This window comes from Actinia tenebrosa, unplaced genomic scaffold (assembly GCF_029948245.1).
Source record: "Actinia tenebrosa isolate PJP-AT-01 unplaced genomic scaffold, QUT_ActTen_1.0 PGA_scaffold2__45_contigs__length_23673736, whole genome shotgun sequence".
Lineage (NCBI taxonomy): Eukaryota > Metazoa > Cnidaria > Anthozoa > Actiniaria > Actiniidae > Actinia > Actinia tenebrosa.
In genome coordinates this window covers 2,278,961-2,296,102 of record NW_028292579.1, presented here as the reverse complement: position 1 = coordinate 2,296,102, position 17,142 = coordinate 2,278,961, and the positions used below count along the sequence as shown (strand labels likewise).

The window sequence follows — 17,142 nt, the reverse complement described above, 5'->3', positions numbered from 1 at the left end:
TAACGGATCGTAGTACAAAAAAGTTAACTATTGCAACATTTTTTTGAATGGCCTGCCCTAACTATCAGCTGCCTATATTTCGAAGACATTAGAATACTGCTGCGAGATTGAACACGAAGACTATCACCTTGCCTTAGGCAAAAAGTCTAGAAACATTACTAACGACATTTGATTTATATCAGTACCAAACTAGGTTGTTTGCGCATGTTGCGAATCTGCCGCCAATACAATCACGAAATTTATAAACACTTAAAGGAGTTGCTCTAAATTTCAATGAACTGCAACTGAAGTGCATGAGAGATGAGGCGGTAAGAACAAGCGTAATAGGTAAATTACGAGCCTTATATGAAACGACTGAAGAAGGGGGCCAATGGGCCTTTCACAACTACAAGTCGCGTAAAATGAGCCAGCTCAACTAGAAACCGTGGACAAATGCAACTGAAGTACATTAATTGCGCGCATGGAAGAATATGCATATGAAATGTGTGCGTTACAAATAAGTTATTTTTAATAAAAAAAATGACCATGAACTGCCATTACAACTGATAATTTGTTAGAATATGGTGAAGTGATAGACATTTACGACTGACACTCATTTGGTCATCGCGACTTCCCTCCTTACGTTCGCCACTCCTCCTCCGTTGTTTAACAAAGACTTGATAGAAAAGTATAGCGGCAATGGCTACTCATTTATTTTATACTTCATATATTTGCCGTTCATTTCTAATTCGCCTTTTGATTGGTAGTTCATACCTCAACTACCAAACATAACACGAGAAAAAGATCTCAGAAAACTTTCAAATGTTACATCGTTTAAGAAAAGTTATTTTAAACTTTTATTCTCGCACTTTCTCGCATGGATTTACTCTCGCTAAATGAACATCGTAACTTTTTAATGACATTCTTAATGATAAAAACCACAGACATTATTTATTCTTATTATTATTTATTATGCATTATTTACTTCCGCCATTAGATAAAGCCACCAGGTACACTTCAAGACATACAAGAACCTTTGACTTACTTTAAACAAGACTAAAACAGAATTTATATCACAGCAAAAACTCAACACCCTTGCTGCTATACCAGTTCTCGAGTACACTTCAAGACATACAAGAACCTTTGACTTACTTTAAACAAGACTAAAACAGAATTTATATCACAGCAAAAACTCAACACCCTTGCTGCTACACCAGTTCTCGAGTTAAATGAAGAACCAATTACTCAAGTGAGTACAACGAAATCCCTTGGTGTACTCATAGACAGCAATCTTACCTTTAAAAATCACATTGAAAAGCTTTCCAAAAAATACGCAGTCTAGAACTGCATGCAGCTTCTCTTTTGTTGAAAAAAACGCAGAGAATACATTTTAGGCAGAATGTTTCATGAATGAGCATAGCATGGTGTATGTATACATCTAATTGGAAAAAATGTAGTTCACATCATCGAAGCTAAGATCATTACATGTATATGAAAATGATTGTAATTGCATATATTTCACATTCATACTACCATTTTAGATATATATCATGGACTTACATTGTATGAGAATCAAAAAAATTAAAAATTTGTCAAATAATAATTCATTCAACAATTTTTTTTATTAACAGTTTTTATTAATAGTAACAATAAAAGTATAACGTGTACTTATTTTACAGGTTTATGCTTCCAAGTGTAACATTGCACTTTGTTTGCTATTTAGAAATCTTTAAAATGTAATTGTATGTAAGTTATGGAACTGTAACTCAAGTATTCTAAGTTAATTAACTTGATCTGTATAACTATTTAACATGTTTTTGATAGTGTAATGTTTCTTTTTTTTTTGTAGCAAATTTATTTATAATAGAAATTGGGTAATGGTTTTTGTAGAGTCATCTAGAATCATTTGCTTGAAATCTGATTGCAGCAGTAGTTTTCTCAACTCAACAAGTTCAATGGTATCAATGTTTATGTCAATGTTGATTGAGGCTAGGAAGCTTTGCAATGCATCATTGAAACATGTGTAGTTTTGAAGTTTTCCTGTTTTTGATTTTATCATCAACTGGCCCACAAGCTTGTTGTTGCAATTTTCCTCTAGTGTGGTCATTTGACAGTTTTGACATGTGATCATGCCATCTGATGCTGATTCTTTAAGACAACTATTGCAAGCTATGCATGCTAGCTCTCTCTTGAGTTTTGCTCCAACACATTTACCTTCAGTGATGTTTAAGGTAAGGGTTATGTCTTCAGTATTCATGCTAATATCTTGGACGTCACCTTGTAGCTGGATGGTGGTTTCTTCATTTGTACTCAGGTACTTGACATCATTGAATGATCTAATTTTGATATTCTTGAAGTTATATGTCTTTCCACACTCCACTACATCAATAAGGTGTTCCCATAGTGTTAATTTTATTGTATTAGTATGATCAGCAATTAGGCAATCAGCTTTCATTAGCTGCTTTCCTTTGTAAAAAATTGGTTGTTTGTTGTCTTCTTTACTCATAACTTTGGCTGTAACATCAATAGTTTTGAACACATCACCATCAAATGCTTGCTGAACATTGTAGACTGTAGATGCTACAGTTGGATTGTGCTCAAAAGCTATCATAGTTGGGGTAATTTTGGCCATTTTAACGATTTTGTATTCTTCCAACGAGTCAGTGAAACTGGTGCTTGGTAATCGTTTGACTCCACTAATTTTTACAGGCGACTTGGAGCTATAAGCTTGTTGCAAAGTGGTTCGTTTTTTTGTTTCATAGCATACTGCTCTAACTTTGGTTGTGTCATCTGTCTGAACAAGGCAGTCAAAATATGGTGACTTTTTAGCGTTCTTGATGGAACTAAGAGTATGGATGTAACCCTGTAGTTCAACATCTGCAAATTCAAATAGAAAGAAATGTTTTTTCAATATCTCTTTCAAAATGATAATTTAAAAGAATTGTTTACTGTAAGCTTTGGAAGATAGTTTATTAATACAAGGAGTGCAATAGCAAAATCGATACATCTTAATCAAATGTTTGTGTTAAGGGTTCTGACTATTTAAGTGAAAAAGGTTTCTCTTTTTAAGATATGTTATAGATAATTTATCTCTGGATGGAAAAACGAAATGAAAAGTGTATAGTTCTGTGCCCGTTTTTGAGATAATTAATTTTGAATAGAATTAATTTTGAATAGAACCATGTTCTGTTGGTTTTGGAGAAAAATGGCAAAAAATACATTTTGCACAAAAAATTTAAAATTCAATAATCAATAAAGCAATAATTGTGATATTCTCAGAAAATAGAAAGTAGACATCAGTCCTTACAAATATGGGAAACTAAACCATGTACAAATTATAAAAAAATGTTCAGAATGTACAGTTTTGTATTCTACATTGAGTTAAAATCCCTTTCAAAAGTGAAAGGAAAACCACTGATCGGTTTTTTATATCTAAAAGTTATCACGATTTTCTCAAACTGCACGAAAAGATGGAATTTTACCTTATAGATTTTGTATGTAACATAAGATTACAGAGTGAGAAGTGTTTAATGTGTGCAATTGCTTCCATTTAGAAGGAGCTAAAAATAAGCTGGCTATGTCTGCTTACTTTGAGAGGTAGGTGGTGTGGTGGGCACTTGGGCTCCTGATGGTGATGCTGCATGGACTTGGGCTGTCGGTGGTGGGGACTTTGGGTTTTGATGGTAGTGTAGCAGGGACTTCAGCTGCTGTCTTTGGGACTTGGGCTTTTGATGGTGGTGTAGTGGGGACTTTGGCTTTTGATGGTGGTGTAGCAGGGACTTTAGCTCCTGTCTTTGGGACTTGGGCTCTTGATGGTTTTGTATTGCAGACTTTGGCTCTTGAAGGTGGTGTAGAAGAAGGAACGTTCTTACATTTTGATGTGGGCTTTTCCATTTTAATAATCTATTTAGTGAAGTGATATTAGTGTTATACATTGTGGTTTCAAATTCCATTTCCTAGATGCTATTTGATTCATGCGTAAATGGGCATCAATTCACACCCGAATGACCTTCGATTTACTCTGAATATCACTCAGACTATCATTCATTTTATCACTAAAGTTGATAGCATAGCTGTTTTGCACGCACAATGAGAAAATGCGAAAAATGATCAAAATTGAAACATAAATATTGAATCTAAAATTTTATCTCAAGTATATGTTTAAGGTGAGACATAAACATAAACAATAGAATGGAAATACCATATCAGTGTAATAGTTAATAGGATATCAATTAGCTAATCATCAATTTGTATTGGAACAGTTTATCAAAAGACAAATGGCTTTGTGATCTGAAAAATAGGTCTCTAAAATTTGAAAGCTTGTTTGTGGTTCAGGTAAGTTGGTATATATATGATCAATACAAGTATTGCTATCTGTAGTACTACATGTAACTAACTGTCTATAACCATTGTGTCTGATAAAGAAATCATATAGTGGTTTACATTTGAAATTATTAAACCAGTTGACATTAAAGTCTCCTATAAATACATTAACTTCAGTTTGTAGTGATTCTAGAGTATGTTTGAGTGTACTACATGTGTTTTTTATTGATCCTGCATGTGATCTATAGATTCCTACAATTGTAACATAAGGAATGACCATGAACCTTAAAATTGTTATTTCTACACCATTTCTGTTCTCACAATATGGATATCCTGGATAATAGTCGAGACGGCTATAAACTGCTGTCCCTCCAAAAGGACGTACATTTGATGGATTTCCTGGAGGCGCATCATTTCTAAACAAGCTGTATTTGTCATCACTCAACAAGTACGAATCATCATTATCAAGTTCAATAAATCTTGTTTCTGCAAAAATATTAACATCTGTACTTGTATAATTCATATCTGTGGATATATCTTGAATGTGCTTGTGTAATGATCTTGCATTAAGATAACAGATTTTCACAGTATTTTGAGGTGCACAATATATAGGTTTTACTGAAAGAGATAACTGTCCTTCAGTTCTTAAACGATGCATTTCTACTTGGACGTCATCACTTACAGCAATTTTGTCTTCACAGAGATCTGAGACATAAAGACCATCTATAGTTGTTACTCTACTCAATCCTACATAGTGTATGTGAGGAATTGCTCGTTTTGTTTCAAAATTAACTACAACCTTTGTTTCAGTATCACCTTGTGATCTATGTATAGTTTTGGCAGCAGCAGGTCTTAATGGAAATTGTTTTCTTACAACTTGCACAGATCTTGTTCTGCCTATGGCAAACTGTGTAGTAACAGGTTTGATTGGTGTCCATGTTGGTTCAATACCATTGACATATAGCTGTCTATTATCATGTCTGGTTTTTTGACCAACATCAGCATGGTCAAACTGAACCCATATTATACCTGATGGTTTATCAGGGTGATGTATTTGTATTAGTTTGATAACATTACCAGCACCATTGGCCATACCATCATCTGTTCTAGTATTAAGAGATATCTCTGTTCTTTCTCCTACTGCTACATGTAGTACAGAATGCAGCTGTTTAGTTTTCCTAGGATCAGTAGGTACTTGTTTTAATACTTTATCTCTGAGTTCCTGAGTCTCAACTCCAACTACACTGTCATGAGCTTTAATAGAATACTTGGTGCCTGATAGTGCATTGTGAGCTCTGTCATTGAAATTATTCACTTTTGCATTTTGAATGAACAAATGTGGAGCATCTTTTGGATAGCTTGAACTAGTTGCAGAAATACATCTATCCTTTAATTTTGCAATGTCTTCTTTAGTGTGATTACCTTCTCTTAATCTATTCAATAATTCAGCAAAGTCTTTGTTTTCTCTTTGTCTCATTATTTGCTGGAGTTCTAACATTTTAAAAAGTTCTTTCCATACATTAGGTGCAAGAACACCATACTCATCATTATCCATGTCTTTGAATATATAACCATCCATTACAGGCTGTAGTTGGAACAAATCTCCTATACCAACAATACTAACACCACCAAATGGTAGTGAGCTTCCCTTGATGTCCTTAAGTCTATTATATATTTGAACATTGAACATCGTGTTCCCCACCATGGATATTTCATCAATGAATATAAGTTTAATTCCACCAAGCTGACATCTTATTGTGTTCATTCTACTTGAATCAAGACTTTTATATCTCTTTAATGACTGACAGGCTGGTATTGCTAGAGCACTATGAATAGTATTTCCCTTTATATTGTATGCTGCTTTCCCTGTAGGTGCTAACATTAATACATTTGCTTCATTAAAGTTAATACCTGGTCTGGTGTTATAGTATTTCAATGCTGCCTGATACAAGGCTTTTGTAACATGTGATTTACCTACACCTGCACCGCCACTCAGGAAACAGTAAAATGCTTCATCTGATGTTTTTATCAAATGCAGCACATGATAGAAAAACTCTTTTTGCCGTTTATTTAATGTTTGAACCATATGTCTGTATTCGTCATCTGGGAGTTCATTCATTATGAGAGGTTCAGTATTATCAACTGATGGTATTCCCAAATCATCTGATAAGTTATAGTTTCCTGAAAAGTCAGGATGTAAGTCCTGATTACCTTCTGCTTGATCCTGCTGTTCAATATTCTGTGTACTAGGTGCTATTTCATCATACCTGTCCTCTATTCTACTCATATCCTGCTGAATTTCATTGAAGTCTTCATCACAAACAGCATATTGCTTCATTTGTTCTTTAATCATGTTAGAGACTGACATAAAGCGATCTTGATATGATGAAAAATTTCCTATTAAGTCAGTGTCCTCATTTCTCCATGGAGTAAAGAGCATCAAGAGCTCACGATAATGTTTTTCTGGTTCAGTTTGCACATTAAACCATACACTTCGTATTATCCGAGCTTTTGTTCGTTTTTTGGTCTTAGAATTTGATGTATTTGAGCAATCATCATCATCATCATCATTTTGATTATCATCAATAAATGTTTCCAATGGAAGGCCATCAATGTCCCCTTCATTTGTTGGTTTTACATATGGTTTGATATTAGATTTATCATACCATGCAGCCCAGTCTGCTAGTGTCAAATTTTCATGTTTTTTTGGACGTTTACAATATCGTTTGAGCAAACCACTAGTATAGATTTCTTCACAGTCATCTTCCATACTCTTAATATCATCTATTGGTTTTAAAAGCTCCACCCTCTCATCAGGAGGTGAAGTATTTATGAACATGATTTGCCTAGATGCTATTCTCATGGGTAATTGTAAGACTATATACACTGCTTCTTGTGCACTTATTTCAACATTATTTAGAAATTTACTTCCAATATCTCTAACTTGCATTTTTATGTTATGATTCCCTTGTCTAGCTTCAGTACAAGCTTGCCGCAAAAGTTCACTCATACCTTTTTGAGCTTTTGATATGTAATTTACTATATATACAGCACAAGCATACACATCTAATACATACTGTATGTCCATGTTAGCTCTCAATGCAGTAAGACAGGCAGGATTATAATTGTTTATACGAACTTCATTAGGATTTCTTTTCAAAAACACTGTAGGAGTATTTACATAGGAGCTAATAGCAAGCAAATAGTTTTCCTCAGTTATATTCAAATTAACCAATAACTGATCAATTGACATATCTTCATCTTCTTTGAGGTCATTCAAATAACTTTTAATAGATTTCCAATTATCTTTATGTATTTTCGTTTCACTATCTGGTGTTTCTTTGTCCAGAGGATGAATTATCATTGTTTGCCTCATTGCAGGTTGTGGATAGTTGAATCTACAAGGACTGCTTGTATTCTTACGACATGTATGTGAATGTCTATGTATCTGTCTATTAACAAGATTCAATAATTGTGGATTATCTACTGGTTTATGACAGGAGATGATTTTATCAATGAACACTGTTACTTTTGTATCACTATCTACTTGAAACTGTGGAGCTCCTTCAAGCCATATTAGCATGTGAATGTGAGGTGATCCTCTTTGTTGATATTCAACTCTATAAAACCAGTCAGATATTTTACCTAAAGGTTTAGCAGAATTCAAGAGAAAGTTTGTCAAAAACTGATTTACTTGATAGTCAAAATGCCTGGCACATGTTACAGGGTCACTTTGAATTAAATGGCATCTATCCTCCCAGTTAAAATTCTCTATTTGTTCATCAGTATATTGCTTTTTATCAACTAGTTCTCCAAGGATTCTAAGTAAGTGTAACCACTGTGTTTCAGCTGATGAGAAACTACAAAATAATGTAGCAGGACGCAGCTGCCTTATCATTGCAAATAAAACCCTTTTAGCTTTCTCAAAATATGGAGGTGAGCCTCTCAATGCATTTAGAAATTTATACCCTTCATCATGACGGATTAATCTGTCTAAAGCTCCTTGCTGTTTCAATTGCCCTGCTTTAATATTTTTATTATTTCCTTTGCATTTTCTAAGGGCAATATGTGATTTTCCTAGAAGGATTTTCATTTGTAGCTTCTTTGATTTATAGAAAATATTTTCAATACACATGGCAGCTCGTCTATCTGACCGTCTTAGTTCTGACTTACAAATATCACTATAAGTAACTTTGACTTTTCGCTGTTTAGTTTCTAGTCGTGCTTGTCCAAGAAATATTCCACAATATGCTAACTCCTCACAATACTTATCTCTAAAAATACTCAATGGTTTATTACCTTCAGCTGGAGCAATATTAAGAATATTTTGCCGTTCACTATCTTCTAAGAAGTCTGTTGCAGTAAACAAAGTATCAGTTACACCAGCAGTTAATTCAACTTCGTCTTCATTTAATTCATCATTATCATCTAAATTTACAGCAGTGGTATCACTGGAGGCATTATTTTCATCTGATTGTGATTGCAAGTTGTTGTCATCGCCATCATTATCACATTGTGTAGCTTCAATACTGTATTTATTGAGCCAATCATTATTGAAAACCATCCCTTCATCTCTGTATAAACTGCTATTTGTCAATAACCATTTTGCTGCTTGAATGACCTTGTGTGGTCTTATATTTAAAGATAATGCTGAACTTTTATACTGGAGTTTCCTTTTTAAATTGACTTTGATAGTAGCTGTCTGGCTGTTTAATCTTGGTAACATACTTACTGTGTGACTCACATCTGCAGGTACATTAACAATATTTCCAAGTATCTTAAGTTGTTTTCCTCTTTGAGCTTGCATTAATTTTTGAAATGCTATTCTTGGTGCCAGTAATCTACATTCTAATTCGTTTAAATCAAAGAAGTCTGGTTTGTCTGGAAACACCATACCATTAGCTACAGCACATGGTGGAATTTTACTTTTAATTAAATGATTATTACATGTTTTAAAAATCCACTCCTTGTTATCAACACTTTTTTTATTGCAAAGATATTTGTCAATATCAGGATTGGAGTACCTAAGTTTATCAGCATTAATTACACTATGTCTATACCACATCTGCTCACAAGAAGTACAAATGTACAGTGGACCTTGTTTCACTGCATCATGGAATTTCTTAATTGATAATTCAATGGAGACAGCAGATGCTCTATAATTTTTCTGCCATTCATTGCAATTGTTGCTTTTCTCTTTAAATTTCTGAGCTTTTCTATAATTTCTCAAGTACTCATTACGTTTTACTTTTTTCTCTGGTGCTAAAGATGCTCTATAACTTCTCTGGTATTCATTATGTTTTGCTTTTTTCTCTGGTGATGCCATTGCTGACCGATAATTTTTCTGGTATTCATTCCGTTTGTTGTTTTTCTCTTTGGATTTCTGAGCTTTTCTATAATTTCTTAAGTATTCATTACGCTTTACTTTTTTCTGTGGTGCTAAAGATGCTCTATAATTTCTCTGGTATTCATTATGTTTTGCTTTTTTCTCTGGTGATGCCATTGCTGATCGATAATAATTCTGGTATTCATTGCACTTGTTTTTCTTTTGACACTTCTGAGCTTTTCTATTATTTTTCTGACTAATATTTGAATAGTTTTCACTATTTATTATTTCATCATTGCTTTCATTTGAATTATGATGAATTAAAGCTGAAGATGTCGAAACATAATGCCTTTCACCAATGTGTCCTATAAATATTGATCTAGAAGTTTGTAATAAATTTTGATGTGCACATTCAACCAATGTTAATTCAGAAAAATTTCGATTTGATTCTATGATGTGAATCTTTAAGTTCATTGCATCAGCCACTGCTTGTATTACAATATTATCAGCCCATGTACCTTGCTTAGACATATCAGCTAAATACTGTGCCCATGAAAAACCAACTACACTTTCTATGAATCTTTCAGGATTTTCACTTAAATACCTAACTGCTATAGCTCTGACTTCAGTATGATGACTTGAATCACTGTACAACTGATGTGATATCGACTTAAATAAACAATCTCCTCCACCACCAACATCTAATAGTCTTAGTCCATGTCTTAACATTCTATAGTTGAATATAAAATTAGGGTCACTAAAAGAAAACCTAGTGGTAGTATTATAATTGTTGGGACCAGGATTCAATTCAATATCACCAGATAGTAATATACTTTCTTTGGGTAAATTATGAGTCACTATTGCTTGGTTTGTTGTCATAAAGTAGTAAGTATAGAAACTATCTTGTCTCTGAACATATCTCAATTTCCATTGCTTGTAATTTTTAGCAATATTATATAAAACAGATGAAATAGGTACTTTTTTTGTAAGTACTTTCTTGCACTTGCTTCTTAGCTTTCTAGTTTTCAGTAAATGAAGAGTTTTTCCAAGTGGTATTCTAGATGGCTCTCTATGTCTTACTCTTCGAGTTATTTGTTTCGAACATGATCGAGAATGTCTATGTTTTATTGTACATGGCAACTTGCTTAACTTGGACTTGTCCTTGGGCTTATTATAAGCATTTACTCTATTTGCAGACGCATTGCAATGAGTAGTTAAGTTGTGACACTCAGAACCAGGCACAGCTTTCACAAACGCACTTAACGAATTGCGTAACTCCAAACCTTTCTGTTGGTTGCAAAAATCTTTTGTCCAAGCGGATTCATTTTTGTTTGAATTAACATGATACGTCTCCCGAGGGAGATCGTTTATTGCCCCATTTCTGGGTTGATAGGTTTTGCATTTCGTGCGGAGTTTATTTGCTCCCTGAACGGGACTTTTTGCTCCCATAAAGGGAATTTTAGCTCCCATAAAGGGAATTTTAGCTCCCCGAGGGGAATATAGCTCTTGAAAAGAGTTAAAGAGCGCCAGGTTCTGGTTCTTTGATCGGTCGCCGTAATCTGGGTCTTCATGCTTTGATACGATCCGCGTTTTCTTTGCACGTAAACGCGAAAAATTGTCCAAAATCCTGAAAAGATCTCCAGCAAACACTTTTTCACAGATGCGTAGAAAACTGTGCCTGATTCTTGATGCAAAAGAGGATAAAAACATTGTATGAAATAGATGTACTCACGTTAGTTGAAGACTTCAACGGAGAGCGAAGAAAAAGCACATGGTAACCATATGACAATCGATAACAAGTCGGAGCCCCCACGTGAAACGATGTATGGTCGCCAAAGGTCGGAGGATCGTAGAATAATCCGAAAAAACACGAAAATAACACAAAATAATAGTAAAAATACACAACAAAAACAAATATATCAATTTCAATCAGGTTTGTTCGCCTTTAATCCAAGTTCCATTTCCTAGATGCTATTTGATTCGCGCGTAAATGAGCACCGATTCACACCCGAATGACCTGCGATTTACTCCGAATATCACTCAGTCTATCACTCAGTCTATCACCAACTCGATAGCATAGCTGCTTCGCATCTACGATGAGAAGCTGCAAAAGGTTAAAGCGAATTAGGCCATTCGTTCCACTATCAACATTACACATTATTTATAAAGCATTGGTACAGCCCCATTTCGACTACTGTAAGGTCGTTTGGGGTAATTGTGGAAAACCTCTTTAAGATAAACTACAGAAGCTCCAGAATCGTGCAGCATGTATGTTTACCTTCTCTAACTACGATGTAGATGCCGGGGCTTTGATTGAGAAACTGGGTTGGTCTACCCTTAGTGTTCAACGACAAAAACAAAAGGCCATCTTAGTTTTCAAGGCCCTACATGGTACCACTCCTGAATACCTTAGCTCTAAATTTTTATACACGAGGGATACCACTTGCTATTTATTACGAGACTCTGCCAACAAACTGAACATTCCTCTTCCGCACACAAATCATCTCAAAAACACATTTACCAGGTTTTTTATTTTATTTTATTAGATTAGATTAAACTTAGTATAGATTAGTTGATCTATCTATCTATCTATCTTTGATGTCGCTAAAGTGAAAACTAATCGAGCTAAGAACACTTTTATTATATCGTCAACTCTTAACTTTGATTCAATTTAGTTAATCTTATATTTCTCAATCTTGCTTGAACATAATTTTAGATTTTATATTTCATCAAATATTAACATAATTATTTAAATTTGTTAAATTTGTATTAAAATATTATTATTAATTTCGTATTTAATACGTAATTCAGTCTTCTGACTGCTATGTATGATTAATAAAGCATCTATCTCTATCTATCCTCTCTCAGACCCTTCAAAAAGCATTTCCATGATTTGCTGTCCGACAGTTTTTTTGTGGCATCACGTTAACCAAAGTGGGGCGTTTCCAAAACCAAACCAGAAGAGTTTTCCTCAGACGTTGCAAGAATAAAGCATGACTCTATTATCTCCGCTTCGTATTCGAGATCTAACACGTAACAGTTATCAGTGTTTTAGAACAACGAAGAATAACAAACAGCGATGGAAATCAAATGTACAAAAGAAATTTACTCAAGGGTGCTCCTCTTTCAAATGTACTTCTTATTTTAATTCCATTATTATAAATTAATTCTTCTTGTCATTACAGTTTTATGATCACAGCATTACAAAGCCAAGAAACAACCCCAATAGCAATCAAAGAAAGAAGTAGATCATAACACAACATTATGCTGACAGCATAATGACATTTATGTCGAAATATTATACTGATGTTAGATCCAGTAATCTAGTACTAGCTTGAGGGTAGCCTTTCGAAACTGAAGACGCACATTACAAGTTATTTGGTAGACATCTGTGAATATCCACAACCCAAATCTCAATAGCAAAATTCTTCTCCGCGTACTAGTAAAGGAATAAGAAAAGGTTGGGGGATCTTACACATTTCGGGTAAATTAAATTTAAATTAAAATAGCGTCTAATGCCTAATATTACATGATATTATCCATTCGGGAGGGGACCGTTTTCGCATGTTTTGTACGTACAAATGGATAATTGTGGACGAGAGAACATTCTATTCTACGCTGCCAATGCATCATCTTTACATAGTACATAGTAAAGTGAATTATTTAATTAATTTTGTGTGGTTAAATGAAATTTAGGCAAAGTTAGACTCGATCTCGATGGGCGTTTGTTACTGACGCCCACGCCTAAACGCAATAGACGCAAAGTCGAGGACATTATAACGTGGGTGGAGACGTTTACACAGTACACGTTGGTCTTGACCCATTATTTTCCGTAGTGCGGGAGAGAAATGTCTCTGTACCAGCTGTTAATCTTACATACCAGTAGGCAGTTTAGCGAGAGAGTGTGGCTCACCTACGACAAAGCCTTTTGCGAGCATGCGGCAGCTACGAAACTAACTGAATGGTCGAATATCGACACGCAACTGTACAGTTTTCATGCAGCCGGGTCTGCCCCTCAGTCTAGTGGGATGTTCGCGCTAGAGGAAGCACAACCAAAGGGTTCAAGCAGCAGTGACATCATTTGTCGCTCTTGGAATTGGGGCCAATGCTCTTCATGATTCTCGTCATGCCGTTTTGCCGCCTAAATGCTCCTCATGTGAAAGTCGCCATCGCCTTGTGGAGTGCTCTAGTGTGTACATGTGCTGTATCAGCTTATCAATGGCTACAACACAAACTGTTCCAACAAGGTTGCCTGCAAACAGATGCATGCTTCAATTAAATGGGGGGAAAAGTCACTATAGACAAAACATCAAGTTTCTCGGATGAGGAGCAGTAATATTTGGAATCACCGGGCAGTCCCTTCAAAAAGCATTTCCATTTTGTGGCATCACACTCAAAAACTACAGATACAAGAAATACTATGCGCCAGAACTTTTAATAAATATTAAACAAACTTTTCATTCTGTTGTCATGAAATAGGTGGTCATTATGTCCCAAAACCTAAAAGGAGAAAGCTCCATAAGTGTCTACATATATGTAAAAACATATATACTGTTAAAACAAGCCCTAGAGGTGACCATTGTTCGTTGTTTTGGACAGTACCACAATATTGTGTCGACATGAAAACTGCAAGAAGAACAGGGCCGTTAACGGTTCTGTGAGACACAAAACTAGTACGGCATTTCGTGACTAAGTCTTTATGTAAACATTAGAGTGTGTGACGCAAATGTTCATGTAATCAGATAGTAGTTTTGTAACCAGATATATAGATATTGATATTCTTACACACATGTACTGAGCATAGATCTCAAAGAAAGAAGAAGCAAATATATGAAGTTCCAGCAAAAATCGTGTCAACTATTAGTTCAAAAGGGATCAAAAGTACCGTGTGTAACATTTCCAGCAACATTCCAGTTGCTAACTTCAACTACAAGCACCTGAAAAAAGTATCTAATGCAGAACAGGCTGGGGCCACTTGGTTTCTAAATGAAAAGTCTATTATAGATTATCCTTGCGATAATACCACAACAGAAAGACTGTTTTGTTGCCTGAAGGCATATTTGGGATGGCCGTCATGTTAAAGTTAGAGACTAATGTTTTTGCTGTTTATGGCCAAGCAAGTTAATCGACCCCTCTTGGTTTTATCCATGTTCCGAGGCTGGAAGAATATTTATACCGTTGTAGTTCCAAAGACTGCAAGTCTTTGTCCAGTGGTGCTGGAAAGCAAACAAAAAGGATAAAATGTGCATCCACCTGCGTGTTCTTTTTTGTTTACTTCGTGTTGATAATACCACATCTTCATAGTCATCCACACCTTCCAACGTAACCAATTTGGTTTCAATATACATAGTCCTACTCCAGTGTACAATCCACACCTTCTACGATGCCTTCAACTTCCACAGCTCAAACTCCCATTGTATCTGAAAGTAAATCATGGCTGGTGATGAACTCAACAGTATTGGCAAATTTATCCAGAACTATCCCTTCTCCCTTCTAGCCTTTAGTTAATGTTAGTGTTGTTATACACCATGTTTATAAGTAAATGAAACTAGTATCCACTGATTGAGTCGTTTTCAGTGCTTGAAAGATGTTTTAAAAAGGAATTTAGCCTCATAATCACAATTATGACCATGTTTATTCAGCAGTTCAATAACATTCTTGGCCATCAACGATTATTCAGAGTCGAATACATCTTGTACCAAAGAAAAGGTATAAAAAGGCATCCCTAACATGATGCACTTTATCAGTGGCTTTTGGTCTTAGGAAAAACTGTCTAACACTTAGAAAAAGAGAGCATCCAGGGCACTCAACATCGATGTACATAGGGTTGGAACATGACAAGCAAAATGTTTAAAAGAAATTTAAAACTGTCATTGCTATTTAGAGTTCTTCCATGCGACATTATAAATGTCTAAATACGTAGTCCGTAAAATCCTCCACTGAACATGATTGTGAAGCGCATTGAGACCATGTAAAATGCGCTATATAAGAACCCCGTTATTATTATCAATTATGGCCACAGCTCATGTCCCCGCTGTAACTACAGTGGAAGCAACGGGGAAGAACGCCCAAGTACGTGCAAACCTTTGGACAGGAAGCTACCACCAATGGCTTACAATGAAGTCAGTTTAAAAAAAAGGAGAAACCTGTTGCGTAACCAACTTTGGTAATCACACAAAGATTAATATGTTCTTTTTTCTTTGTTAATAATCTAGATATCTAAAACGTTGTAAAAATTAATTTAACTTTTTCCATTGCCATATATGAACCCAGAAGCTACTACAAACTTTTGTTAAAAGCCCGCAATCAATACGCAACCGAGAACATTGAGACATGCGGACAGCTTAATAGAACTTGTGGAGAACGCACATCCTTCCACTAAAGATAATCCAAGACACTATTTCATAGCTAATAGTGCGTGCGAATCGTATTATTCTTGCCAAACTTGAAGAATCATTAGTCCAAGAAAAGGCTAAAAAACGTCACGTTAAAGAAAAACTCACGGACGCCTTAAAAAGAACCGAAAAACAAAGAAACTACAATAAAAAACAATTCTGAGCAATAGCGCGAAAAATTGGCAGAAAACAAAACAAAGTGAGAGGTTCAGAAAAGAATAAAACCTTCTAGGAATACTTCCCACAGCAAAGGGCAAGAACAAGATCTAGTTTGAAAGAACAAGACAAGACAAAACTACTGTATCCTTACTGCCTTTACAATTTTATGGCTAAGAAAGTTGAAGTTTTTAATCCTGATACCGGAATGTTTGAGACTTTTGAGCTAGCTAACAAACAAGATATAGATTTTACTAACGCCCCCAAAAAAGAATTGACTAGTGATGACATCAATGAATTGAATACCTGGTTATATATCAAAGACAAATGTAATCTTTCCAATGAAGCATGGAGATGAACTTGCTCAAAAATGCAAGGGCATTCCATGTCAATATAAAATGGTAAAGAGGACGCAAGCATTAAATAGTCAATGGAAGTGAAGCCAACCCCTTGTGATGCTGAAAGTATTCAGATTGGATTTGCCAAGAGTTTAGAAGAGCAAATAAAAAGGCAGCAGGAACAGGGAGAACTGCTGGAAGGTAATACCATATAGGTCAAATTCAGTGGTAATGGGACTAATGTTGGAAGGACTTTAAAACTTGCAAACATTGCTTATACAATTTTAAACGAAAAAGATGTTGCTATGGGAGAGAAAGGTAATTATTTACTGGCAGTCATAATAATACAAGAAGAGTATGACCTTAAGAATATCCCTTTCTGATCTTAGAAATGAAATGTCAAAATTTAAAGAAATTACCGTCAATAATATAACATATAGTCAAACTAGGAAACTATACGGTTTATTTAGGCTCTAGGCATTTCCTTTCATTACAACTTATATTTAGCTTTATTTATTTGACCATATAAGCATTTTCTTTCTTATCAATGATCTAAATATATACTTTAATGTAATCTAATATAACATTGCATTGTATAGCATAGAATATTTTCTGGGTGACGATT

At 34.9% G+C, this 17,142-nt stretch overlaps 2 protein-coding genes and 1 long non-coding RNA gene across 3 annotated transcripts in view; all 3 read right to left on the bottom strand.

Moving 5' to 3' along the window:
• LOC148908984 (uncharacterized) overlaps positions 1 to 17,142 on the bottom strand; it is a 56,186-nt gene that overhangs the window by 1,249 nt on the left and 37,795 nt on the right. The gene's annotated exons all lie outside the window — the stretch shown is intronic.
• Positions 1,668 to 4,016, bottom strand: LOC116289750 (uncharacterized). Its single transcript, XM_031696690.2, has 2 exons — positions 3,569 to 4,016; positions 1,668 to 2,856 (listed from the first exon to the last, which is right to left on the bottom strand). The coding sequence occupies exons 1-2, from the start codon at positions 3,930 to 3,932 to the stop codon at positions 1,838 to 1,840; spliced, it is 1,383 nt and encodes a 460-aa protein (XP_031552550.2). The 5' UTR covers positions 3,933 to 4,016; the 3' UTR covers positions 1,668 to 1,837.
• Positions 4,223 to 9,196, bottom strand: LOC148908985 (uncharacterized). Its single transcript, XM_089033565.1, has one exon. The coding sequence runs from the start codon at positions 9,194 to 9,196 to the stop codon at positions 4,223 to 4,225; it is 4,974 nt and encodes a 1,657-aa protein (XP_088889691.1).

Excerpts from the sequence above, each read along its gene's own strand:
- LOC116289750 (XM_031696690.2), bottom strand. The coding sequence starts at position 3,932 with ATGGAATTTGAAACCACAATGTATAACACTAATATCACTTCACTAAAT. Across the intron at positions 2,857-3,568 it reads CACACCACCTACCTCTCAAA|ATGTTGAACTACAGGGTTAC; the intron begins GTAAGCAGACAT and ends TTGAATTTGCAG.
- LOC148908985 (XM_089033565.1), bottom strand. The coding sequence starts at position 9,196 with ATGGTGTTTCCAGACAAACCAGACTTCTTTGATTTAAACGAATTAGAA.